At 44.7% G+C, this 26,969-nt stretch overlaps 1 protein-coding gene across 4 annotated transcripts in view; it reads left to right on the top strand.

Moving 5' to 3' along the window:
* Positions 1–26,969, top strand: part of LOC147690379 (zinc finger FYVE domain-containing protein 1-like) — a 152,554-nt gene that overhangs the window by 60,381 nt on the left and 65,204 nt on the right. For 2 of the 4 annotated variants that reach the window (XM_086938020.1, XM_086938019.1), the window contains exons 3-5: positions 8,132–8,349; positions 10,107–10,213; positions 11,640–11,748. In XM_086938020.1, coding sequence (XP_086794146.1) covers positions 8,132–8,349; positions 10,107–10,213; positions 11,640–11,748 — 434 coding nt within the window. The remainder of the gene's footprint in view (positions 1–8,131; positions 8,350–10,106; positions 10,214–11,639; positions 11,749–26,969) is intronic. The other 2 variants (XM_086938018.1, XM_086938017.1) reach the window with 1 other exon arrangement.

The following is a 26,969-nucleotide window of genomic DNA, read 5'->3' as shown; positions in this document are numbered from 1 at the left end:
ATCTTGCGCCGCCTGCGATTTCCTCAACCAGCACCCAGCGCCGGTCAGCAGTCTCACGCCTCACAGCCACCAGTCAGCCTCCGTCCTCGGTGCCTCCACACCATTGTTGCTGCGTAGCAGGATCGGTACAGCGCTGCCACCTCACCTCTCAATGCTGTAGGTCAGGGCGCAAGGTGCGTGTCCCAGCGGCCACTCCAGCATTCAGCACCTCCTCGCCTCACCGCCTCGGTCTGCCTCTCACCTTCGCCGGCATCAGGCCTCCGCCCGCATCCCATAACTGCCATCTTGGGAGCGTAGTGCACCACAGGAAGGTTAAGGCGATCTCGCCCTCCAGACTTCTCCCCCAGGACTGCCGCCTCCGCAGTTTTCCGCTGTGAGTCTGCACGCCGAATCGCCTCCCAGCCGCTCACAAACAGAGTGCACATCTCCCGTTGCCGCAGCCGGTGGAAGTCTCCCCCTCAGTGCGCTGCCGTCATTTTAGATGCGCAGCGCCCAGCGCTCAATCGGGTGATTTTGCTGCACTTACACCCTTGTAACAGCACCAATGCGCCCCAGCAGCAGTCCAGCTCATGCACCAGGATTTCCGCAACCAGTTTTGCAGTAAGGGGCCACCTTAGAATCGCCAACCCCTCACCCTCAACCCCTCACCCTCACTCACTCACCCTCAACCCCTCACCCTCAAACCCTCACCCTCACTCACCCACCCTCAACCCCTCACCCTCACTCACTCACCCTCAACCCCTCACTCTCACTCACTCACCCTCACTCACCCTCAACCCCTCCCCCTCGACCCCTCCCCCTCAACCCCTCACCCTCACCCTCACTCACCCTCAACCCCTCACTCACCCTCAACCCCTCACTCACCCTCAACCCCTCACTCACCCTCAACCCCTCACCCTCAACCCCTCACTCACCCTCACTCTCACTCATCCTCACTCACCCTCAACCCCTCACCCTCACTCACCCTCACCCTCACTCACCCTCAACCCCTCACCCTCACTCACTCACCCTCAACCCCTCACCCTCAACCCCTCACTCACCCTCACTCTCACTCAGCCTCATTTACTCCCCCTCACCCTCACTCACCCAAAACCCCTCACTCACCCTCACCCTCACTCACCCTCAACACCTCACTCACCCTCACTCACCCTCACCCTCACTCACCCTCAACACCTCACCCTCAACACCTCACCCTCAACCCCTCACCCTCACTCACCCTCACTCACCCTCACTCACCCTCACTCACCCTCACTCACCCTCACTCACCCTCACTCACCCTCACTCACCCTCACTCACCCTCACTCACCCTCAACCCCTCACCCTCACTCACACTCACTCACACTCACCCTCACTCACACTCACCCTCACCCTCACCCTCACTCACCCTCACTCACACTCACCCTCACCCTCACACAGTGCAATAGTTCTCAGACCATTTCAGTTAGAGCTTTTAGAAATGTTTATGGCTTTTTTTATTTGTAATACTTTAGCATTGGCTACAGGAAACAAAAATGCTAAACATTTACAAAAAAAACCCATAAACAATTCTAAAAGCACCAACTCTAATGGTGCGAGACCTATTGCATTTCCAATGCTTGTTTATTTTGGCTTGAGCACTCCTCGAGAGTGCATGTATTTTCCAACTGTCTCCCTCGTGTGCTGCGCTTCTCTTCTCCCGCTCTGTGTCCGCTCTCATATCCAGCTGCTTTTCTCCCCCTCCGTGCTGCTCTCTCATGTGTTTTTTGCTCAAGCATGTCACAAGTACATGTGTTTTCTGTCTTTCTTCTCTCCCCACTCAGTGTTGTTCTCTCTCGTCCATGTGCTTCTTCCCCCCCCCCCCCCCCCTGTGCTCTGTGTTGCTCTCTCTCGCCTGTGCACTTCTGTGGTGGTGTCTCCCTCTTGTACTTATCCCCACCCTCCAAGTGCTGCTTTTCATCTTCCTCCTTTCTCTTTTTCCACCCGTCTAACATCGGCTGACCTTTTTTTATTTGTCATTTTTGTGCTATAAATTCTTCATTTTTTATTTATCGATCTTAATGGCATCAGCCTATCTTGTATCAGTAAATAAAAAATCAAAATAAAAGGCACCTGCATCATTCCGCTCGTGTGCACATGCCTTTTGACACATCCGCGCATCAGTGGAATGAGGCAACCGCCATCGTGCCTTTAAAAAAAAAATATATATATATATATATATATATATATATATATATATATATCTATATCTATATATATATATCCTACTGGCGTCTCGCCAGTAGGTGTATATATAGTTAGGATTTTTTGTCTATGGGACTTTTGAAAATTCTATGTCTAATAACTTTGGCGTTTGTGGACGGAATCGGCTGAAATTTTCAGGAAAATGGCACATTTTGTTTCTGAGCAGCCCCTGAAAATTTGGGGGGGTTTCGTCAAGGGGGGGCCGAGAAAAAAGGGGGGTCCCAAAACGCGTTTTTCCCATGTTAATTTCCATAGGGCCTTTGGCCTCACTTTTAGCTCGAATGGCTGAATGGATTTGCACGAAACTTGGCAAAATTGTAGGGACTGTTAGCCCGATGTGCCTTTGTTAGGTCTCAATATATGTGCTCCAGTGGATTTTGAGAAATTAACGTTCAAAACAAGATATATATCTGTAACAGCGCTCCGGGCTGCGCTCCGGTCCGCTTACTTTTCGCGAAACGGAACTTTGCGATGCGAAGCTGATTGGCTCCCCGGTGTCTGTCAACATTCTAAACAGTCCTGAGCGGCCGCCATCTTATCTCTCGGTAGGATCGAGAGAGAAGAAGAGGTGAAAAACGAAGGGGGAATTTAATGAAAGGGGGCAAGGTATACCCCTCTTGACCCCCTAGGAATGTTGTTGGGGTTATTAAAGGGTCTCCGCTTTTTTGGCTTTAAAAGCCAAGAAAGCGGAGATAAAATTATCTCCCTATTACCAAGCTGTCGCTAACACCAGTTAGTGACAGCTAAAAGGAGATAGCGACCATCTTGGGCCCCGCTTTGCATGTCAGTGATATTTATCACTAATGACATGCAAAGTGGGCGTGCCAAGATGTTAGCGACTGGAAACAGTCCCTAACATCGCTATCTCCTATTACCAACTTTTGGAGATATTCGCACTAAGCGCGAATATCTCAAAAAGCTAACACCTGCCCTGAGCAGTTCTTAGCCATGTTATCCAATGGGAGGTGGATAACATGGCTAAGAGCATTTGCTCGATAATGCATGAATATCGCTGACTTTTCAGCGATATTCATGCATTGCGGCCGTTTTTTATCGCATTTGCGATAAACCTTGCTAATAGCAAGGTTTATCTGCGATAAAAATCGCCGATGTGCGGCGATAATTTTTGTCTCTAAACAAGTTAGAGACAAAAATTATCGCTAGTTGTTGGTAATATGCCCCCGGGTTTTTGCTTGCAGAAATCGGGAGGCGGGAGACTAGCACTGAAATCAGTAGTCTCACGCCTGAATCGGGAGGGTTGGCATGTCTGGATTCTCTACAGCTGGGGCCATAAACTACATCCGCAGGGCTAGGTGATAGCCTGGGACCGGCCTGGCATCTAAAATGGCTGCCGTGCACGACAAAATTGTGGCATTGGAAAAAAGGCAAGATGGCGCAGACAATGTTTATCAATAAGGATTCATTTATAACAAAATATTTTATCGCACTGACAAATTGGCGGTCAACACTTCCTGATTTCCATCGAATCGAACGTTAACAGACGTCACGCAGCAAAAAAAAAAAAAAGCTCACGCACAGCCGCTGGAAGACATGTATCAACATATATGAGCCTCCTCAGCCACCCTCAGAAAACATAAGGGATTAGGATACGTCTCCCGCACCCCCTTATACCTAGTAATTTAATTAAAACGAAGCACAAAATGGCGAATTCCCGTTTCGCTACCAGTTTGCGGCCCAGTTCGCGGCCCGTGAAGCGCTTCTACCATCTCGTAGCTCTGTCGTGGCCATTCCACGAGCAGACATGGCAGCCGCTCCCCACCAGAAGCCTGCGGGAGTCGGGGGCCCCCAAGACTTTTGTAGAATCTTCACGGCTGAGGGGACGCTTTCGAGAATGGGACCCAAGCCCTATCAGGGAAGCGTCCGAGTTCCAAGGTGTCCCTGGGCCATTTTAGTGGACCACGCCCAAATCTGAAGTGCCGGCCGCCATTTTGAGAGTCCTGTGGCAGTCGCCTATCGTTGCATCGCAAGAGCGGGAGCAACTCAACTACATGGTGAGCGAGACGCTGTAGTCGCAAGAGCGGGCGGTAAACAGCTGAATGGCGGAAGAGGCACAGTGTAGCAAAAGCGGGCGGAATGGCAACTAAAACGGTAAAGGGGCGCCCCACTACAGCGTGTCTTCAGGTCAAACGGATTGTGGGACAAGGTCCAGAATAGAAGAGTCATCAAAAGGCAAAAAGTTCCGCCGGACCCCGGGAGCCGGCCGCCTATGTCGGGGGCGATCTCAGGCTAAACCGGTGCTATAAGACTTGGGGAGGGGGTCGGAGCCAAGCGTCTTCTCCGAGTCCGTGCCATCACACCGCCCCTCGGGGGCCTCCGTCAAGCGGTTTAGGGAGGTACCATATCACATTGTTTTCAAATGCAGTCAGGTCCACAAACGACACTCACTTACTTTGAGAATAGTGAAGCTGCAGTAGGTGGAAATAAGCTTCAGACAGTGTTACAAGCGCTGCTCAGAACTATGGCACCCAACATCCAGAACTTATGCCATTTGAGAATGGCAGTGATATTGAAGCAACTCAGGGACCAAAACCATTAACGTACTTTCACGTATGAAAATCTTACTTGGGGAGGGGGCAGGAGCGAAGCGCCCCCTCCCAGTCCGCGCCACCACACCGTATGTTGAAAATCTGAAGCCATCGTTCTACAAACTCAACCAACCTTGGATGGAAAAATCTAGGAAAATGTACAAACTGAAAACCAGTTTTGGTCTGCATAGCATCAGTAGCAACGCTTGCTATCAGAGTGCATGAGTTTCATGCTCGATCGATTGAGCTAGCCGGATCGGGCAATAAAAAGTATAAAATAGTTATGTAAATAGTTATTTAATAAAATGTTTTACCCTGTTTCTTTGCTGGTGTGTTGTCTATATTTTTAATATTTGCATAGGGTTTGTCGTTATTTTGGGCGGGGTGGGTGACGGAGCCGAGCTGTCTTGCAGCCCTCATGGTGTGGAGCTCAGTTCATCTCACTATTTTCGTATTTCTCATGAAGGGTTGTTCCTAATATTTCTATTTTAGCGAGGTCAAATTAGTGGCCTACTGATTTTGCTCGATTAATTTTATTTTTTTACACGATTTTTCACGATTTTTCACTATCTGCAAAGACTAAACAGAGTATTGCGACTTTGTGCTTGTTTGTAAATAGAGAATGAACCAAAGAGAATCAATTGTAAAACAGTAAATGCTTGGATAACAATCAATCAAATGGAGAGACAAGCAGGCACGACGGATTACAACGGGGGTAAAGGCCTGCGTTAACTACTCTTCACTATCTGCAAAGAGAGAGTACTACTAAGAGAAAAGAGGGGAGGGGGGCAGCGTTCAAAGCACATCAGCGTGCATAAACACGAAAAAGTTTTTACCTATCACGTACTTGACATTTTACAGCTTTTGATATTTGCTATTAAAAAACCAATGAAATTCACTGAAAAAACCATAGGTTATAGGCCATATATAGTTAGGAATTTGCATTTACAAAACCTTGAAAATTCACTGAAAAAACCATTGGTTATAGACCATATATAGTTAGGGATTAGCCTTTTCAAAACCTTATTTTACTCACACAAAACCATTGAAATTTCATATATAGTTAGTTCCACTAACTATATATCGCGCACCCGCAATCCACTGCTGATGATGTCACATATTACATCATTCATGACATGGTTAGTGACATCACTGATGACATCACTGATGACATCTCAAATGACATCACTGATGACATCTCAAATGACATCACTGATGACATCTCAAATGACATCACTGATAAAATCACTGATAACATCTCATTTGACATGACTGATCACATCACTGATGATATCATTCATGTGATAATACCATGAACCTCTTCAGACTCTAATATAACCTTAGATACAATCAGTGTAAACAGACAGTCACAGACTGTCACTCATCCATGGAGTTACTCACACACCTAGTCAGTTATGCAAAAAATCAATCACACCTCCATTTTCTCAACTATACAGTTATACACACCTTACTTATTCAAACATATACTAACACATATTTACTTTACTCTCTTATACAATCCCTGATACATGTTCACAATGATCCATACAGCCACTCACACATTCACTGGCTCTTATGCACAGTTATTTATATATGTCAACTCTCACATGTACTGTGTTTTACATATGTACTTACTTTGACATGTAGCACTGAGATATCCATTCACTCACTAATACACTCATGCACAGTCAACCGCCCATACAGCTGTTTCCACATGCACTTTTGAACCCATACATATAGTGAATCAACTACTCACACATCTATGTACAGAGTCACACACCTCCCAGCCACCCATACACACACACTCAGTTTCCCATACAAATACTTGGACAACCAATGAATAACCCATACAGTTACTCATATAGCTACTGATCAACATATGCAGCAGTTTGTAGAACAACAGATATAATGATGCACAAATTAAGACAGTTTAGTCACTAACCCATGCACTCAGTGAGACACATTTAATCACTCACTCATACAGTCAGTCATGCACCTACTAAATCCTTCATCCAGACACTTATACATCCACTCATTCTTCAATATGTAAGACATATTTTAACTTTACAGAAACATACAGTCACTGGATGTTGTCACCAGTGATGTCATCAGTGATGTCATTTGAGATGTCATCAGTGATGTCATCAGTGATGTCACTAACCATGTCATGAATGATGTAATATGTGACATCATCAGCAGTGGATTGCGGGTGCGCGATATATAGTTAGTGGAACTAACTATATATGAAATTTCAATGGTTTTGTGTGAGTAAAATAAGGTTTTGAAAAGGCTAATCCCTAACTATATATGGCCTATAACCTATGGTTTTTTCAGTGAATATATATATATATATATATATATATATATTCTAACAGTGTGCCTAGCATCCTGATGCTGCACAGCACCGCCAAAAGACATTAGCAAAGCCAATAGGTCCAGAAGGCAATACCTTTTGATTTTGCCAATGCTTGTTCTCTGTCTCTAGTTTGATGTTGTCCTTGCTGTCAGTATACCGAAAAAACACCAAAGAAGTCGAGCTTGTCAGACAGATGAGGACATTGGCGGTCATGATGCTTTGGAGATTAGTTCGAATTGGGAGAGGGGGCCCAGTGGAGTTCCAATAGTTTTTGGGTGGTTTTGTCATGTTTCTTCAGATGTCATGCTCTAGTGTGAAGGATACCTTGGTGGGGGAGGGACAATATTAGATATTTCTTGGTATTTGGCTTAAGCAGAACCCCCAGAGCAGCATTTTATAGCCTGGAGTCAGAATAGTAAATAAGCCTCCTTAGCTGTTTTGAGAAAATGGCAGTATTCCCAAATGTTCTACGACTGAAGTTAGAATAGTAAATGTGCCTTCCCAACATCCAAAAAGCTCTCTGCTACCCTGAGGGTGCAACAGAAGGCAAGAAATGTGCTTGTACTTGGTAGTGAACAGATTGCTTGTGCAATGTTGTGTCTACTTTTGGAAGGTGAAGTATTTTGCAGCTATTGCAGCACATAAACCTACAGAATACTTGTGGTAGGCTTCGACTGATCCCCTGAGCGGGTTTTCATGTTGGTCCAAAGAGTCTGTAGTTGGAAGGATGAGTGACCACATAATAGCTTGCATAGTTAAACTTGCCATGGGCTTTTGACCTTACCAAATGTGTCTTGCTTTGATTGCACAGAAGGGCTGTGTGGGTAATTCAACATGTCTAATCTCATAGTTGTATATGGAATCTTTAAAAAAGTCTGTTTACGTTTTGGACTAACTTTCACACAATGGGATTTGGGGTTTTTGATGGGTGCATGGTACCTGGAAGAAGTATCTGGAGATAAATGTCATACAAGGTTTTGAAATAAAACTAATTTGGATACATTTTCAGGAAGCAAAACCCCAGGGACTGCTGAGATGCAGCTTCAGAAGAGGTTCCATGACCTGAATCTGACTGCTGATGCCTTCAGCTCTATGCGCTACGTCGGCACGCAGACAGTCGTCCCTCCCACTGATTTCTCCAGGTTGCAGGAGGTGGTGAAGCAAAATGTGAAGGACACCTCATCCCGCTCGCCCAGACCCCCAGCCATCGTTTATAGTGCTTTGAAGGTAAAACAAATCTGTGTTACTTGCATTCTAACCTGCTGCTGAGAACATTGGCTGTTGCTGTCATCCCGCAATCAAAGTCATAGATGCACTTTGTTGTTCCTCCTTTTTCCTTCTTATCATTGTAAAGCCCCACCCAATTCCATTTTGTTTTCACCTTCCTGTGTGAACAGACATGAATGGTGGTCTGTAATTTTGCACTAATCACTCCGGGTTGAATGGATGCTTAAATAGCACAAGAGATCCGAGACTAGAGTCATCAATTGTTCATGACATAAAACCTGTCTTGGTACCGAGCCTGATTGCCAGTTCTGCATATATGTATAAGGCTTTCTTCCCAGGATCTGTGTGGGAGTTAAAGCCTATAACCTGGCTGACTGGGGGACAGAATGGGAATGAAACAGTTCTTCATAATGGAGAAGATTGCCTGTTATAATCTTGTCAAGGTAAAAAAACCAAAAAGGATGTGTTGTTAGGATGAACTTTCCACTGTTGTTGATTGGTTATTTTTCAATACCCAGGCAAACCGTTAATGATTTGTGTTGCTTATCTTACATGTTTGTTTTGTTGCATTCAGTGTTACAACCAACCAGATTAATTCTTCCTGTCATCCTCTTTACTCCTTGAATTATTCTGTTTAAAAATTTACTTACAGACATTTCTCGCCCTCTTTTCCTCCAGTTTTTCATCAATAATTTGTTTGGTGGACAAAAACTTCTAGTAGAATATGTTAACCCCTTGTATGCTGATGACGAACCCCAGCCGTCATGCACTACGGTGCTCGTGTGCTGATGACGGCTGGGGTTCGTCATGGCCCGCCCCTGTTCTTTTGTTTACCGCACAGCGGCGGAAACGGGCCAGCAGCGAAGGGGTTAAAATGTGGTTGGGAATCAATCACAAGTGGACAAAAACTTCTAGTAGAATATGTTAATATGTGGTTGGGAATCAATCACAAGTTCTTTAATTCAACATCACCAGCCATTCCTTGCTAGAATTTTCCTTTTAAGTGCATAGTACTTCTTTACTGAATGATAGAGTTGTGTGGTAAGCTGTGGTGCGCCCCAGAAGGCCATGCTTTAGAACCTAACATTTGCCAGAAGCATTTTTGATTTTTGGGGGTAAGGGGAATCCCTGAAGTTCCTTTTCTGAGCATATTCTACGTTGTATACTTTTCTCTGACCTAGAAGATCATTCTTATTAGGCATTTCTTAAAAACATGTGAGAATCTATGGATGCAGTTGACTGGTGTGTTGCTATGATGGTGGTTTCAGCAAGAGCTGTGGTGTTGCTTTTAGGGTTGGCTACAAAGGCAAATCGCATAAATGCTGATGCACTTTGTGCTGTGTGTACTCTGTGAGCAGCAAACAGTAGGAAAGGGTTCCACAGCATTGCTTGTGCATGCAGCTTGATCAGTACATTCCAGTGGTACACGTTGAAGAGACCCAGTGTTGTTCAAAATTGCTGACAACTAATGCCCCCCGGTTTCATGGAGCTCAGTTTCAGTGATTTGAGTCCTATTCTAACAGACCCCAAAATCCCTGCTGCCCTTCACTTCAAACATGGAATGTTTATACAAATTTTTATGTAAAAATGATCTTGTTGTGGTGAGTCTTTACTTGAATTACAGTTTTCTGAGTCATCTGCTCATGCTTTTATCTCACATTGGTCATTTTCTCGGACTCTTGATACTGAAACTGCAACCTTACGCTTTGTACGAGTGAGTAATTTCTGATGGTCATTCTCCTCCTTGTGTCTTCTAGGCGCTGAGTGACCGCTTCTGTGGGGAGATCCAGGATGATAAAATTGCTCTTCATTCCTTCTTCCCGGATGAGTATTTCACCTGCTCCTCCGTCTGTCTGAGCTGCCAGTGAGTACTGTGGCCTCCTGAGATATCACTTAAAAGAGCTCATCAGTGTGTTTATCCTTTAAAACGGAACTCGCTAACAAGTGCCATAAGAGTACTGTAAAGACCACCTCTGCGTCTTTTCATTGGCAAGATACTTACTAGCCCTTCTTCCTTCTACCATTGGCCATTTAAATAAAGTGTCAGTCTTGATTTCACTTTTACTTACATCTTTGTATTTCTCTTCAAAAATCACGTTTTTGGAATGTTGTGCGTAAGGTTGGCAACACCAGTGTTAACATCCCTCCGATACCTGCACCCTACCATTATGTCTTAATCCTGAAGGATCCAAAATACGGGTTTTTGTGCTTCTATTATTTCTATTTATTTTATTTTTAAAGTTTTATAGCACTTGTTCTGGGTGGCAGCTGATCATAGATTTAAATGTACAGATCATAATCACACATCAATAATAATATGCCCCTCAGTAGGTTTTTTGTCCTGTCTGTTTCTTTTTTTTCACATTTCTTGCCCCTTCCCCTTTGGCACTTCCTACTCCTTCTTCCCATGTTATGGACTCCCAGGTAACACTACAATTATGCCTTTAAATGAAATACATTTTCCTTTGTAACATTTGAAAAACATTGTCATACTTTTTGGTGCCAGAGTGTGGTCTGCACTAGCTAGTCTTTAAATCTCCCAAACTCTCTGACCTTGTCTTGAAGCCAGCCGAGATAGTCAAATGCCTTTGAATTAGATCTGAATTAGACCCCTCCTGTATGTTTGAATTGGTGTTTGTATAGCACAAACCGTGCTACGAAGCACTGTACATTAAATGGGGGGGAGGTCTAAGAGAGACAATATTAGCTGGTGTACATGAAGTAGGAATTTCACAAATGCATTTTACCCATTAATTGTTTTTAGCACAGGGAGTTTAAGTGATTTACACAAAATCACACAATGCTGGGCTGAGTACTGGGGACAGGATTCGAACTTTAGGTCCCCAGGCTCCAAGGTCTGCAGCACTAACAACTAGGCTGCAGCTCCTTCCATTTCACTTTTGTTGCCATCAGCTGATTCCATCGGTTCAACCAAGTAACAGCAATCACTAAAAACCGTGCCTTTGTGGTTGAATATTGGAATGTTGAGCGCTCCATTGAAGACAATAGAGCAGCAGCGGCCTGTATAAACTGTATAGGCCAGCTGCTCACAACCTTACACTATCCTATTACACAGCCTCTGCCTCTCTTTATCCCACCAGGAAAACGAGAGTCAGAACCTCTGTAGCAAGCCACACGGCAGCCTTTCCCCATCCCTCCTCCTGTAGATCACTGTGTCACTAAAACCTCAAAAGGAGGGCGGTCTTAACATTCTTGTGCTCTACTAATTGCTAAAAGATGTAGAATTCGTATTGATCATTACTTTGAATGTGTTTTGTTTTCATCTTAAGGATTAGATGCAAGAATGGAATGAACCACCTGAAGGATAACATTCCCCATGAGGCGGATAGTTTGTGCCAGTTTACTCACCAATACAACAACAAAGTGCTTATTTGTAAGGTAAGTGAAGAGAAAGGTAATGGAAATGGGGTTGCCTTGTTACATCAGCAAATATTATCTGAGAAGATATCACCACGAGAAACAGTCAGTGGGGCAGGATGGTGGGTTGCAAGATTCTCTTAATTCTCCTAATTCTCTTGTGGTCCAGAAAAGGAGGTTATTTAATTGAAGATCGTGGGATAAGAGACCCTATAACCAGGAGCTGGTGAGAAAAGAAACTTTTAGCCCAGAGCAGTGTGTAATATGTGAAAGAATAAGTGCCCTGGCCCAGTTTTCTCTAAGCTCTCTGTTGGGGTCCAGAAAAGGAGCTTATTTACTTGAAGATGTTGGGATAAGACACCCTATAACCAGGAGCATTTGAACAAAGTACGTTGGAGCAGTGCTTGACTCGTAAAAAACAATAAAAGTGGAGAGACCCATTATTTTTCTCAAAAGCTCATAGCCGAACCTCCGGAGCTGACGAATGTCGGGGTTACCAAATACCAAGGCTGTCTAATCTTAATTCACTTTGTGCCTCCTTCATTCACCACCAGACACTCACTGCCCTCCTATCTCACTCTTGCTGGTTCCTTTGCATCCATGTTTTTTCTCTTTGTCACTGCTTTTCCTTCATTCTGTTTACCCTTCTTTCACCCTTTTCTGCCTTTTTCTTGTTCTGGGATAAAATCTGATAATGAAGAGCTTACCAGCTTGAACCTTCATGGGTCAGAACTGGTGCATTAGGATCCAAAATTAGAGGTGGGCAAGCTAACAAATTAAAAGGGCGAACTGAGCCAGAGCTGAAACAAGGATCAGGCTTGGCTCTTCGAGCCCATGCACGAGCGTAGCCTGGAAAATGTTTGCCATCTAAATCATACAGGAAACATCACTGTTAAAGTGCATATGTTTAACTTGTGGAAGTTTTCACATTAATATTTTTAAACATGAACTTAGACCCATTCCTGCACCCACCCCAACAACAGTGCCATTAGTGAACTAAGTGGAAAGATAGTTGTCATTTGAACCCTGTACCTGGTCCAGATTCTTATAAATATTAGCCTATTAATCACAATATGTTTTTCTACAGCTGGTATTCTGAACTCACATATTTGAAGGTGCTTTCATATATGCCATAGAAAGGAGATTGGTAAAATAAAATATTTCCCTAAGGTTACACAATTTGGTTTAGCGAGGAAGCCATGATTAATGAAGGTTTTCTGGTTTCACTTTGTACAAATCAGCCACTAAGTGTGTATTTATCTCTCATTCTTTCCTCAAATGTTAATGCTTTGTTTTCACTTCTTTGTACCACAGCTTTCGACACGGTATCCCATGATATCTTACTCCCAATGCTTGTCAGCAGTCGGGGTGGGAGTATCGGCATTGATGTGGTTTACTCCCTTTTCTGAATCTCCGAGAGCGGGCACTTTGGATGCAACCCTATTTTTTGGGATGTCAAGACTCTTAAGTGTGGAGTGCTGCAGTGGTTGAAACTGAGTCCAACCCTATTCAACATCTATATGTCCCTGGTTGCTTTTTTAGTGGAATCTTATGGCATTAAAATCACCTCTTATGCAGATGATACTCTGTCTTTTATGAGGGCGTTTCCACCTCAGCTAAGGAGACTTTCTCAGCCGGTATGAGGGCAGTCGTCAGCTGGCTATGATCCAATAATCTGCTGCAATGCATTCCGGACAAGAGACAAATTCAGCTTTTTGGCCCCAATCCATTTCCTGGATGGACTGAATGTTGGCCATGGTACTGTCTGCCTCTCCCATCTCCCATGGAAGTGGCTAGGAATGTAGGCGTGCTGTTTGATTGTCATCCTTCTTGTAAGGCCCAAGTTTCTTCTGTAGTGAAGATGTGTTTCTGGATAATGAAAGTGCTAAAAACGTTTTTGGCCTGTCTCCCTTGGGAAACACAGAAAATAGTTGCCCAAGCACTGATTTTGTCTAGTTTGGACTAGTCCAATGTTTTGTATCTGGGTCTACCAGCTACTTAATTCAGGGCTTGCTAGTTGTGTAAAATACCACAGCTTGCCTCCTATTTGAAGTCACCAAGTCGGACCTCCACGTCCTGTTACCTAAGACAGCTTCACTTGTTTCCGGTTGGCAATACAATTGTATTCAAGGCTGGAATGTTAGCTTATCAGGCCTTTCATAGAAAGGGGCCACAGTATTTCAATACTAGGATAGGCAAAACTGCTCCCCCAAAGCTTTGCACTCGGGGATGCATGGCTGATAATGGTCTCTCATTCTAAAAGGCTGAAATGAGAAAGATCCGACACCAATTAAAAAAAATAACACCCACTTTCATATCCCACTTTCATATAAATTTAGATACCAAGATCATCAGAATCGGTAAGGACTTTTGGAGTTATGAATTGTTTTAACAGTTTTCAGAAATGGACACAATGCATTTTCTGGATCAGTAATGGTATCCTATGGAGGAAAAACGTGTGTTGCATTCAGGCACTTGCCAGTGACTTACAGGACTGTTATTCAGGTTTTGAGGTGAGTATGGGGCAAGGTCCAGGGCCACACCAATAGGTCACCTCAAGAAACTCTAGGGCGTCTGGGTGCAGAAGCAAGTCACAGCGTTCTGTGACCCATTAACTTCAGATGTAGAAGGGTCCAGTTACAAAGAGGCTGCAGGCTGGGACTGGGGGACCAGTCTGAGGGAACCCACAGGTGGACTTGACCCTTGAGATCCTCACGCACATGGACCCCTTGGTTCACATGTCCTCGGGCTGTGGGGCTTGGGTGCAGTGGTGTCTTTTGGGGTCGGATTCCGGTGCAGGAGTCTCTCGCAGTTGGAGGGGACTTGCAGAAAGGGGCTTAAAGGCAGCGACTTGAAGTCCAGTCTCAGCAAACCTAAATGTGGGCTTACTCTTGTGGGTCTGGGAACCCCATTGGCAGCGTCCCCTCCCTTGGACTCGGGCTCTAGTGCATAGGTGTTTTGAGGCATCAGCAGTCGCATACTCACTCTTGTCTTGGTTTCTGCAGTAGAAGGGCAAACAGGACAGCAGGGCCACTCACGAAATGGGTCTCACTGTCACTAAAGTCCCTCGACGTGCAGGTCTGTCTTCCTCAGTGTTGGTGTCCGGGCGGGGCACAACAAGATTTGGCTGCTGCAAGGGGTCTGGTACCTGCGTATTGGTCCTGTGTGGCTCAGGTTGGTCCTGGTGGCCTCCCACTCGATGGGGAGACAGATCTAACGTTCAGGAGCGCATTGTCCTCTTCTTGGGGAACTGCTACGTCAGACTGGCCGGGGAGTGGGAGCCTGGAGGACCACACCTTGCGTCATTGGTGCCTGCAACTGAGGGTCAAGTCAAGTCAAGTCAAAGGATTTATATAGCGCGCTACATACCCAGAGGGTCTCAAGGCGCTTGAGGAAGGGAGGGGAATTACTTATCAAATATCCAAGTTTTAAGTTGCTTTCTGAATGCTGGGTGGTTCTGAGTGAGACGAAGGTGAGTGGGGAGTGAGTTCCAGGTTTTAGCAGCCAGGTAGGAGAAGGATCTACCTCCCATGGTGGTTTTATTGATGCGAGGTACGGTAGCAAGGGCTTGGTTGGAGGAGCGTAGCTGGCGGGAGGGGGTGTAGAAGGAGAGTCGTGTGTTGAGGCAATCGGGTCCAAGTTCGTAAAGTGCTTTGTGTGCGTGGGTTAGGAGGCGGAAAGTAATCCTCTTATTGACGGGGAGCCAGTGGAGTTTTTTCAGGTGACTGGAGATGTGGTCTGTACGCGGAATGTCAGTATGAGTCTGGCTGATGCGTTCTGGATGCGTTGGAGTTTTTTCTGGAGTTTTGCGGTGGTACCGGCGTATAGGGTGTTTCCGTAGTCCAGGCGGCTTGTGACCAGTGCATGGGTGACCGTTTTTCTGGTTTCGGTAGGGATCCAGCGAAATGTTTTTTTGAGCATGCGGAGAATATTGAAGCAAGAGGATGAGACGCCGCTGACCTGTCTGGACATCGAGTGTGAGGAGTCTAGGATGACGCCCAGGTTCCGTGCGTGATCCGTCGGGATGGGTGCTTTTCCAAGGGCCTCTGGCCACCAGGAGTCATCCCAGGCGGAGGGGGAGGTTCCTAAGATAAGGACTTCTGTTTTGTCTGAGTTAAGTTTCAGACGGCTATGCTTCATCCACTCGGCTACTTCTTTCATTCCTTCATGTAGGTTGGTTTTGGCGGTGTTAGGGTCTTTGGTGAGTGAGAGGATCAGTTGTGTGTCATCAGCGTAGGAGATGATGTTGAGGTTGTGTTGGCGTGCGATGGCTGCGAGGGGGCTCATGTATACATTGAAGAGGGTGGGGCTGAGTGAGGATCCTTGTGGTACGCCGCAGATGACTTCAGTGGCCTCTGACTTGAATGGTGGGACGCGGACTCTCTGGGTTCTTCCGATGAGGAACGAGGTGATCCATTCCAGTGCTTTTCCTTGGATTCCGATGTTTCTGAGGCGCTGTAGAAGGGTGCTATGGCAGACTGTGTCGAAGGCTGCGGAAAGGTCGAGGAGGATGAGGGCGACTGTGTCTCCATTGTCCAGTAGAGTTCGAATGTCGTCTGTTGCGGCGATGAGGGCGGTCTCCGTGCTGTGTTTGGCTCGGAAGCCGGACTGTGAGGGGTCGAGGGATTTGTTGGTTTCGAGGAAGGCGGCGAGTTGGTTGTTGACAGCTTTCTCGATGACTTTGGCCGGGAATGGAAGGAGCGAGATGGGTCGGTAGTTTTTGAGTTCGGTGGGGTCAGCTGTGGGTTTTTTCAGAAGGGCGCTAAGTCCGGCGTGTTTCCAACTTTCTGGGAAGGTGGCGGAGTTGAGGGAGCAGTTGATGACGTCTCGGAGGTGAGGTGCTATGATGGAGTCAGCTTTGTTGAAGATGTGGTGTGGGCATGGGTCTGTGGGGGATCCTGAGTGGATGGAGTTCATCAGGTGGATGGTGTCTTCAGTGGAGATTGGGTTCCAGTCATTAAGGGTGTTCAAGGGGGGTGAAGGTCCTGCAGAGGGTTGGGTGGGTTGGTCTCCGGATTGGTTGTCGAAGCTGTTGTGGATGTCTGCGATTTTGTTGTGGAAGAACGAAGCTAGGGAGTTGCAAAGGGCTTGAGAGGGGGTGATGTCGTTTGAGTTGGCTGAGGGGTTGGTAAACTCTTTGACGATATTGAATAATTCCTTGCTGTTGTGGGCGTTGTTATCTAGTCGGTTTTTGAATGCGGCTTTCTTTGCAGTCCGGATCAGTTGGTGGTGAGTGCGGGTGGCGTTTTTGAAGGCGTCCCTGGTGCTGGTGTTTGGGTCTTTTTTCCAGGCCTTCTCGAGGGAGCGACAGAGTTTCTTCGATTTCTTAAGATCATCGTTGAACCAGGAGGCGTTTTTGCTGCCTAGTTTGGTTTGACGTTTTTTCAACGGTGCAAGGATGTCGGCGCTGTTGGTTAGCCATTGAGTGAGGTTAATGGCTGCTTGGTTGGCGTTCGAAGAGTGGACAGGGGGGTTTTGAAGAAGCGATGAGGAGATCTGGTCGATGGTGATTTTGTTCCACTTTCTTCGTAGAGTAGGTTGAGGATGGTTGTGAGTTGTGGTCTTGTTGTAGGTAAAGTGAACGCAGCTGTGGTCCGTCCAATGGAGAACTGTGGTGTGACTGAAGGAGACATGTTTGCTGGAGGAGAAGATAGGGTCGAGTGTGTGACCTGCGATGTGGGTGGGGGTATTAACAAGTTGTTTGAGTCCGAGGTTGGCGAGGTTGTCCAGAAGGGTGGTGGCGTTGCTGTCATTGCTATTTTCCAGGTGAAAGTTGAGGTCTCCCAGTAGAATGTATTCCTCGGAGGGGAGGGCGTGTGGGGTGATAAAGTCGGTGATGTCGTGGCTGAATTGTGCGCGGGATCCTGGAGGTCGGTAGAGTAGGGTGCCTCTGAGTGTGGTTTTGGGATCGGTGTGGATCTGGAAGTGAAGGTGTTCGGCGCTGGTAAGGTTGATGTCTGAGCAGGTTGAGATGCGGATGAAGTTCTTGTGGATGATAGCGATGCCTCCTCCTGTTTGGTCGGTGCGGTCCTTACGGATGATCTTGTATTCTTCCTGGATGGCAATGGTGATGTCTGGGGCTGATGAGGCATTCATCCACGTTTCTGTTAGGAAGGCGACGTCGGGAGAGGTGGTGTCAAGTAGGTTCCAGAGGTCGATGGCGTGTCTGTGGATTGAGCGGGTGTTGAGCAGGATGCATTTTAGGTGGTTGGAATCAGCTAGCTGTTGTGTGTTCGTGGATGAGGAGTTGTTCTTGGTGCCGTCGAACTTGCAGGAGTTACATGAGAAGGGTTCATGGGTGAGTCCAGGAGCGGCTTGGGCGCAGTTGGGGTGACGGCCGGGGTTTAGGGCTAAGAGGGTGGTGGCGTCGTATGTAATGCGGGAGGGCTGGGCATTGCGTGGATCAGGGTGTCTGGCGCTGGGCGCGGACCAGGCGCGGACGGGCGTAGACGGGCTTACCTTTGGCGCACCTTCGGCGCGACTGGGGCGCGAAACGCTGCGCGTGAACGCTGCGCGTTGATGCATTAGTCATATATGGATGGTGGAGGGGGCGGAGCATGGGAGGGGCAGCAGGGAGGCAGGAGCGAGGTCCAGGGAGGGTCAGGGACGGTCAGCAAATCAACCAAATGGCTGTCTGGTAAACAAACGTTGCGAGCGTCTCAACCAACAAAAGCCACACTGAAAATGGAGCGCTATGCAGGGCAAGACTATCTGAGGCCAGCAGAGGAAAGCGCTATATCAGGTGAAGCTACAAAGCGCTATGCAGGGCTAACAACTAATCACCACACTCGAGATGCAACTCTATTAGGCAGCAAGGCACAGCAGTGTGACACAGCGCAGCGCAGCTTTAAATTCCAGAATACAATGTAAATAAAAAGAAATGCGAGGCAGAATTCAGCTTCAATAAATACGATACCAGCCAGGAGAGGAGAGGAGGGGGGGAGCGACCGTTTCTGGTGTTAGCAGGGTGGTCACAGTTCACTACGAGGATGTGGGCAGCCTGTAACTCTGTGGGTGGGAGGGGCAGCAGGGAGGTGGGAGCGAGGTCCAGGGAGGGTCAGGGACGGTCAGCAAATCAACCAAATGGCTGTCTGGTAAACAAAAGTTGCGAGCGTCTCAACCAACAAAAGCCACACTGAAAATGGAGCGCTATGCAGGGCAAGACTATCTGAGGCCAGCAGAGGAAAGCGCTATATCAGGTGAAGCTACAAAGCGCTATGCAGGGCTAACAACTAATCACCACACTCGAGATGCAACTCTATTAGGCAGCAAGGCACAGCAGTGTGACACAGCGCAGGGCAGCTTTAAATTCCAGAATACAATGTATTACAATGCTCCTCTACTCCAAGGGAATTTCTTCATTCAATTAGTGATCCACTGGCAGCCCTCCGAGTTTCTTGGAGACTGCACAGCTGCCGGACAACTCAGCTTCTTCCACAATTGTTGGAGGCAGCAGTTAGGATGGCAGAGTTGGCGCCAAGTCAGCTGTTGCTCCTCGGTTCTTGTGATGGGACTCTTCTTGTCCAATCCTTGCCTTGAATTTGAATCGGAAGTCCTGTTATCAGGGATCCCCTAAATACTCAATTTAGGGGTGTTAAGAGGAGTGAGGTGTGGTAGCCAATGGGCTACTTACACCTGGGGTTACTACACTGCCTAGATGACCACCTCCTGTGGGAAGTGGGCATCATCCTGGCCCAGAATTCCTACTTCCACCACACAAAATATGGAGGCAGTTCTAAAGTTGTGTTCACATCAGACTGGGTCACTAGAGGTGTGCCCAGCCTGGCAGTGCAACATGCCTCCTGATAAGCGAATTTTCACCACCTTTCCTGGTGCCAGATGACTTCAGGGCAGGGGGGCGGCATCCTCTCCTGTGCATACCAAAAGGCAGTGGTCTCTTTAAAGCCCTCTGTTTGGAATGGTAATGTTACCAGCCTTCCTGGAGGAGGAGGTGATAACACCTCTCTCCGGGGCAGGCATTGTTCCTAACCTCTCTCGGAGTGTCCCCTGGGGGTCAGAAACTCACCTGTGGCCGCAAGCTGGACTGAACTAGTCAGCTAGCACACTAGAGGGCTGATAGGTTTCAGGGTGTACCTCTAAGTATGTGTTCTCAAGTCCATCACTGTAATCAGTGTAGGTTTATTAATACGAGGTGTTTGAACACCATATGTTTCAGTGAAGCCATTATGTAGCTGGGAAATGCGTTTTGACCAGTGCCCAGTAGATAACTTAAGATGGATTCCCTGCTTACTTGCACTATCTAGTAATAGAACTAGACCCCACAGGGGCATATCTGCTCCTGCAGATATGTCCTCACATAAAATATAATGCACCCTACCTTAGGGCTCAAGGCCTGCTTAAGGGGTGACTTAACATATATTAGATACAGTGACTTTGGCTCGACACGCAGGAGTGTGTCATGTGGTTTTTTCACTCATGGTTTGCAACACGCCACGCAGTCTGCAATGGAATTCTGTGTGGAATTTGTATGTTGTCCCGTAGAGTGGCATAATATATGCTGCAGCTGTTACAGACCCTGTTTAGTATCCCTGCAAATGGTACTTGGAGTTTCATTCTATAGGTACTTACAGGAGTGCTGAAGGATATATATATATATATATATATATATATATATATATATATATATATATATATATATATATATATATATATATATATATATATATATTCACTGAAAAAACCATAGGTTATAGACCATATATAGTTAGGAATTAGCATTTACAAAACCTTGAAAATTCACTGAAAAAACCATAGGTTATAGACCATATATAGTTAGGAATTCACATTTACAAAACCTTATTTTACTCACACAAAACCATTGAAATTCCATATATAGTTAGTTGCACTAACTATATATCGCGCACCCGCAATCCACTGCTGATGATGTCACATATTACATCATTCATGACATGGTCAGTGACATCACTGATGACATCTCAGATGACATCACTGATGACATCACTGATGACATCTCATTTGACAACACTGATCACATCACTGATGATATCATTCATGTGATAATACGATGAACCTCTTCAGACTCTAATATAACCTTAGATACAATCAGTGTAAACAGACACTCACAGACTGTCACTCATCCATGGAGTTACTCACACACCTAGTCAGTCATGCAAAGAATCAATCACACCTCCATTTCCTCAACTATACAGTTATACAAACTTTACTTATTCAAACATATACTAACACATATTTACTCTCTTATACAATCCCTGATACAAGTTCACAATGATCCATACAGCCACTCACACATTCACTGGCTCTTATGCACAGTTATTTATATATGTCAACTCTCACATGTACTGTGTTTTACATATGTACTTACTTTGACATGTAGCACTGAGATATCCATTCACTCACCAATACACTCATGCACACAGTCAACCGCCCATACAGCTGTTTCCACATGCACTTTTGAAACCATACATCTAGTGAATCAACTGCTCACACATCTATGCACAGAGTCATACACCTCCCAGCCACCCACACACACACTCAGTCTCCCATACAAATACTTGGGCAACCAATCAATAACCCATATAGTTACTCATATAGCTACTTATCAACACATGCAACAGTTTACAGAACAACAGACATAATGATGCACAAATTAAGACAGTTTAGTCACTAACCCATGCACTCAGTGAGACACATTTAATCACTCACTCATACAGTCAGTCATGCACCTACTAAATCCTTCATCCAGACACTTATACATCCACTCATTCTTCAATATGTAAGACATATTTTAACTTTACAGAAACATACAGTCACTGGATGTTGTCATCAGTGATGTCATCAGTGATGTCATTTGAGATGTCATCAGTGATGTCATCAGTGATGTCACTGACCATGTCATGAATGATGTAATATGTGACATCATCAGCAGTGGATTGCGGGTGCGCGATATATAGTTAGTGCAACTAACTATATATGGAATTTCAATGGTTTTGTGTGAGTAAAATAAGGTTTTGTAAATGTGAATTCCTAACTATATATGGTCTATAACCTATGTTTTTTTCAGTGAATTTTCAAGGTTTTGTAAATGCTAATTCCTAACTATATATGGTCTATAACCTATGGTTTTTTCAGTGAATTTTCAAGGTTTTGTAAATGCTAATTCCTAACTATATATGGTCTATAACCTATGGTTTTTTCAGTGAATATATATATATACATACATATATAAACATATATCATCTGTATATCTATATAAATACAAACATAAATGCATGCATACATATACTTATATGCATACAGATGCATGTTATTTACATGAAAGTTAAAAAAACACTAATAAAAGCAAAGCTAAAAAGCCACCTCATTACAAACAGAATGGCTTTAACTTAAACGAGGGCGAGATCTGTTGCATTTTCAATGCTTGTTTACTTTGGTTCCATCAAGAAGGCATTCAGATGTGTCACACATTTGCCATAAATTCTGAATGTTAGCACTCTAGTTGCACATTAGATCACTGTAGTAAAGCTACTGCTCACCAGGGACGTCTGCTGCTGGTATTCAAAGTGCATGTTTCAGTCTGCATGTCAGAATTTTTTTAATGAAATAGAAGAGGATTTGAGAAGTCACTCAAAATGATCCCTAATTTTTCTTTCTGCAGCACTAATAATACCTTCTATTGCATAATATACCCCCTCATTTTGTTCCTTTTTAAATTAAATGTTTTAAGAGTTACCACTTTATTCCCATCACGATGGCTCCAGGTGTGCTATACCTTTGTAATAAGTAGGACTGTTAGCGCTCTAGTTGTTCTTTAGAACACTCTGGGACATTCTGTCATTGGGCTATACTTGGGCTACATCTGGGTGATATTTGGGCTACATTTGGGCTCTTTTGTCTCTGGTGGCCATTTTGGGAGACTGCATGTCAGAATTTTTTAATGAAATAGAAGAGGATTTGAAAAGTCACTCAAAATGTGCCCTAATTTTTCTTTCTGCAGCACTAATAATACCTTCTATTGCATAATATACCCCCTCATTTTGTTCCTTTTTAAATTAAATGTTTTAAGAGTTACCACTTTATTCCCATCACGATGGCTCCAGGTGTGCTATACCTTTGTAATAAGTAGGACTGTTAGCGCTCTAGTTGTTCTTTAGAACACTCTGGGACATTCTGTCATTGGGCTATACTTGGGCTACATCTGGGTGATATTTGGGCTACATTTGGGCTCTTTTGTCTCTGGTGGCCATTTTGGGAGACTGCATGTCAGAATGTTTTAATGAAATAGAAAAGGATTTGAGAAGTCACTCAAAATGTGCCCTAATTTTTCATTCTGCAGCACTAATCATACTTTCTATGGCAAAATATACCCCCTCATGTTGTTTCTTTTTAAATTAAATGTTTTAAGAGTTACCACTTTATTCCAATCAAGATGGCTTCAGGTGTGCCATACCTTTGTAATAAGTAGGACTGTTAGCGCTCTAGTTGTTCTTTAGAACACTCTAGGAGGCTGCAGTAGAACACAAAGGAACCAACTGACAGTCTCTGTCCTTGTTGGATGTACATGTTTTACTGAGAATGTCAGACTTCATTTTCACATGACTGAGAAAGATAATGTGAATTTACAGAAAATATGCTTTCAGTTTAGCTTATAGATCCCCTTCCAAACCACTGTGGGAAAATCATGAGATATTAGTTTTCTTTCAAACAATATTCATGATATCACAGCAGAAGGTTTTTTCACATGGTAAAATCACCACAATTCCTAAAACGAGTATGGTACCATCAACAAATGATTTATAATGTAACTAAAGTCCTAAAACCCTCTATTAACTACAATGCTTTTTAATGAGGTGCTATCATGTATATTGGTCCCAAGATGGCTGCCAACACTTCTTGGATGAAGTGCTGACAGCCAATCAGATCAGATGTGTGGTTAGGCTCCGCCCAGATATATATCTTTTTTTGAACCTAAATTACTCAAAATCCACTGGAGCACATATATTGAGACCTAGCAAAGGCACATCGGGCTAACAGTCCCTACAATTTTGCCAAGTTTCGTGCAAATCCATTCAGCCGTTCGAGCTAAAAGTGAGGCCAACCGCCCTATGGAAATTAACATGGGAAAAACGCGTTTTGGGACCCCCCTTTTTTCTCGGCCCCCCCTTGATGAAACCCCCCCAAATTGTCAGGGACTGCTCAGAAACAAAATGTTCCATTTTCCTGAAAATTTCAGCCAATTCCGTACACAAACGCCAAAGTTATTAGACATAGAATTTTCAAAAATCCCATAGAGAAAAAATCCTAACTATATATACCTACTGGCGACCGCCAGTAGGTAATATATATATATATAAATAGATATATACACACGTCTAGGTATTTGTGGCGTGTATACCTAGCTAGAGAGCAGCAAAGCTCTAAACGGAGGGGAGTGCTGTGTTCTGTCTTGGGATCATTTACATTAAACTGTATGTCTGCAGATTATTGTGAATTCCGTGTGGAGATGTATTGTATTGTATTTGAGCTTGTATAGCGCACAGCTACCCACAAAGGGTTTCCCGGCGCTTGCTTAGGGAACCCGTCCTGGTATTCCCCTGTGAGATAACCCCGGCAGGGTATCCACAAGGGGAAAGCCAGGCATCCCGCCGCGAGGGGCCGTTGTGGAGATTAAGCAAGCTATTGCCCAGAGTCACAGAATGTGAACCCGTGAGTTGAGAAGGCACCGGAGCGAGAATTATCGAGTCCGTGGAATTTTTGAGCCCAAGACCCGCCGAGGCGGGGAATTGAACCCTGGTCCAGGGCCGATCTCAGCTTCCGGGTCTGCCGCCTCTATAATAGGTGAGTTTTCAGTGAACGTCTGTAACTCCAGTACTAGTCAATGCACAGCTCAACCCTGAAGCCGCCTCAAATTTTTCCTATTTGTGCCTTCCGTTATTTGTCAGACCACTCACCGGATAAATTTGACGATCATTGCCATGATCTATTCCACTGTTAACTCATTCAGGAAACATTGGTTGCTGAGATACATAGATGGTGGCTTAGATAGTCAACTCTTCACTTACCGAATAGTTAACCTGACGCCTCTTAAAATAAATGGGCTGCTCGCATAAGGAGTTGTATTAAGTGTTGAACAATTGGTCAATTAATAACCGATGTTAATGTTCTATTATTGAGAAAGGTATAGGAACACGCAACCGTCTGCTAGTCTGTGTCCAATCTTAAATACTGCTGCCAATTTGCCATATCCCAATCAGAATTTTGCACCTTACATGAACTGAAAACTTCCATGACCTCACTAGTGGGTACTCTTCGCCTGTCTATGGATTGAAATGTGTGGTTGTACTAGATTGAAATCCTGTGGAGTAACAGTCAGATGGATTTGCTCTCCTAATATCAGAGGTTCACATTCAGTGGTTCTTCTACGGTTCTGGCCGCAGTACACTACTAGTTGTAGCTACTGACAAGACGTGGCCAAATGCTTTGAAGTTTGCTTCTACTTCTCTTAATGATAACCACAGATTCACTTGTCTCAACCCTTGTGTTTTATACAATTGGAATATGTGACTAACCCCAAGTGTAGATCCAAGTGTTAGGTAATGCGTGCTGCCTTTTTGTGGTTGCAAATGTACTTTCAAAGATCAGCAGTGGCCTATTAGGCGCAGCCTGAATTAGGTCCTGAATGCTTCTGGGACCTGATTCCTCTCCTAACATGTGGCATTTATGCCTTGGTTCAAAATGGGATCAACATGATATGTTGCCCAGTGATTTACCATTTGCCTTTGGCAGCCAGGCAGACTTCAGATATTGTTTTGAGATTATCGCTGCATTGCAAAAAGAAATCAGAATTGCACTCTCGCACCAATATTTTCTAAACAATTTCATAGCTCATTTCTTTCCCGAATTTCCATGCTTATTTTTTTAAATTCTGTTTTGTCAATTTATTGTGGTAAATTTTTGCACGGTTTTACTGCTGTTGTATTATTTTATTGCTGTAAACCTTCAGCTGTGATTCTTTTGGTGGGAGCAAGACTTCACCTGTTGCAGACTAAATCATTGTGGTGGTTGCCTTTTGGATGTTTGTACATCAACCATAAGAGAGCAGCAGACTTCAGTGGTTCAAACAGTGGTATGACTTTGTTGAATAATTGCCCTAATTATGCATGCTCGCCTGAGGAAGCCTATGAATTTCCACTGCATCTTTAAGTGAAACTTTCCAGTTCACAGTTGCTTGTATTATGCCAATCTCAATTAAAATGTTGATAAATACTTTATTGTTCTAGTTGAAGGATCTGTGTTGCAGAGCTCCCCAATACATTGTTTGATATATTTTGTTGAACATCGCACTGTTCCTGGCGTAGGGATTCAGCTTAACATGCTTGGGTCTTGGAAGCAGGGTAGCAGCCTACTGTCAAACGGAGCCAGTGCATTTCCCAAGTTCAGATTCCCAACCAATCAGGTTGGTCAGATTTCCCATCTCAGAAAGGAGGCTGGGCAAGGGGCTGTTACTTACCTGTCACCAGGCAGGTAAATTCCTTCCTTAGACTCTCCTCTTTCAGCAAGCCATGTTTATCCCCTTTCATGAGAATGAGAGGATGGAACAAGAGAGTGGAAGAAGTGAGGCCTGGGTTGCCTTATATTTTTTCTGTGGTCCGCAGCCGTCTTGCGTGTAACATTCACAGTTCATAATAATAGATGTCTGCTGTTATCTAAGGACTGATGTATCAACAATGAATGCAGCCATGTTTCCGCTGTTACTCGTTCCAGTATTTGCTATCATTATTGTAATCTAGAACATTCACACCCATTTTACATAAATAAATAAGAAAGACCCAAGGTCATTGAACTGAGTTTACATGGTCAGGCCAGTAGATATTTGCTAGTCCAATACAGCTGCAAAACTAGACACAGACTTGCCACTACCCAAGACCTGGACAAAGCAGTTGGAGGATAACCCACTCAAGGGTGCAATGTGGGGAGATCAATTCAGAATCTTCTCTGTCCTGGGGTACATCCAGTGTTTATCTACACACTGGGTTTACTCTACAGTTTAAGGGAACCCTATGATGATGATGCTCCCTTAAAAAGAGAAAAATTCAGGAGATCCTCTGGGACAAATATAAAACATCAGGTGTGGTTGAGGATTCACAGCTAGGAAATACAGTTTGATAGTAAAGAGATCTGTCTAGAACTTCTTTTGATAAGGAGGAAGTAGGTCTGAAGGATGGAGACTGAAATTCTGCCAT

Source organism: Lissotriton vulgaris, chromosome 9 (assembly GCF_964263255.1).
Source record: "Lissotriton vulgaris chromosome 9, aLisVul1.2, whole genome shotgun sequence".
NCBI classification, from domain to species: Eukaryota; Metazoa; Chordata; class Amphibia; order Caudata; family Salamandridae; genus Lissotriton; species Lissotriton vulgaris.
Note: the sequence above shows the minus strand (reverse complement) of the source record. Positions and strands in the feature narration are given on the sequence as shown.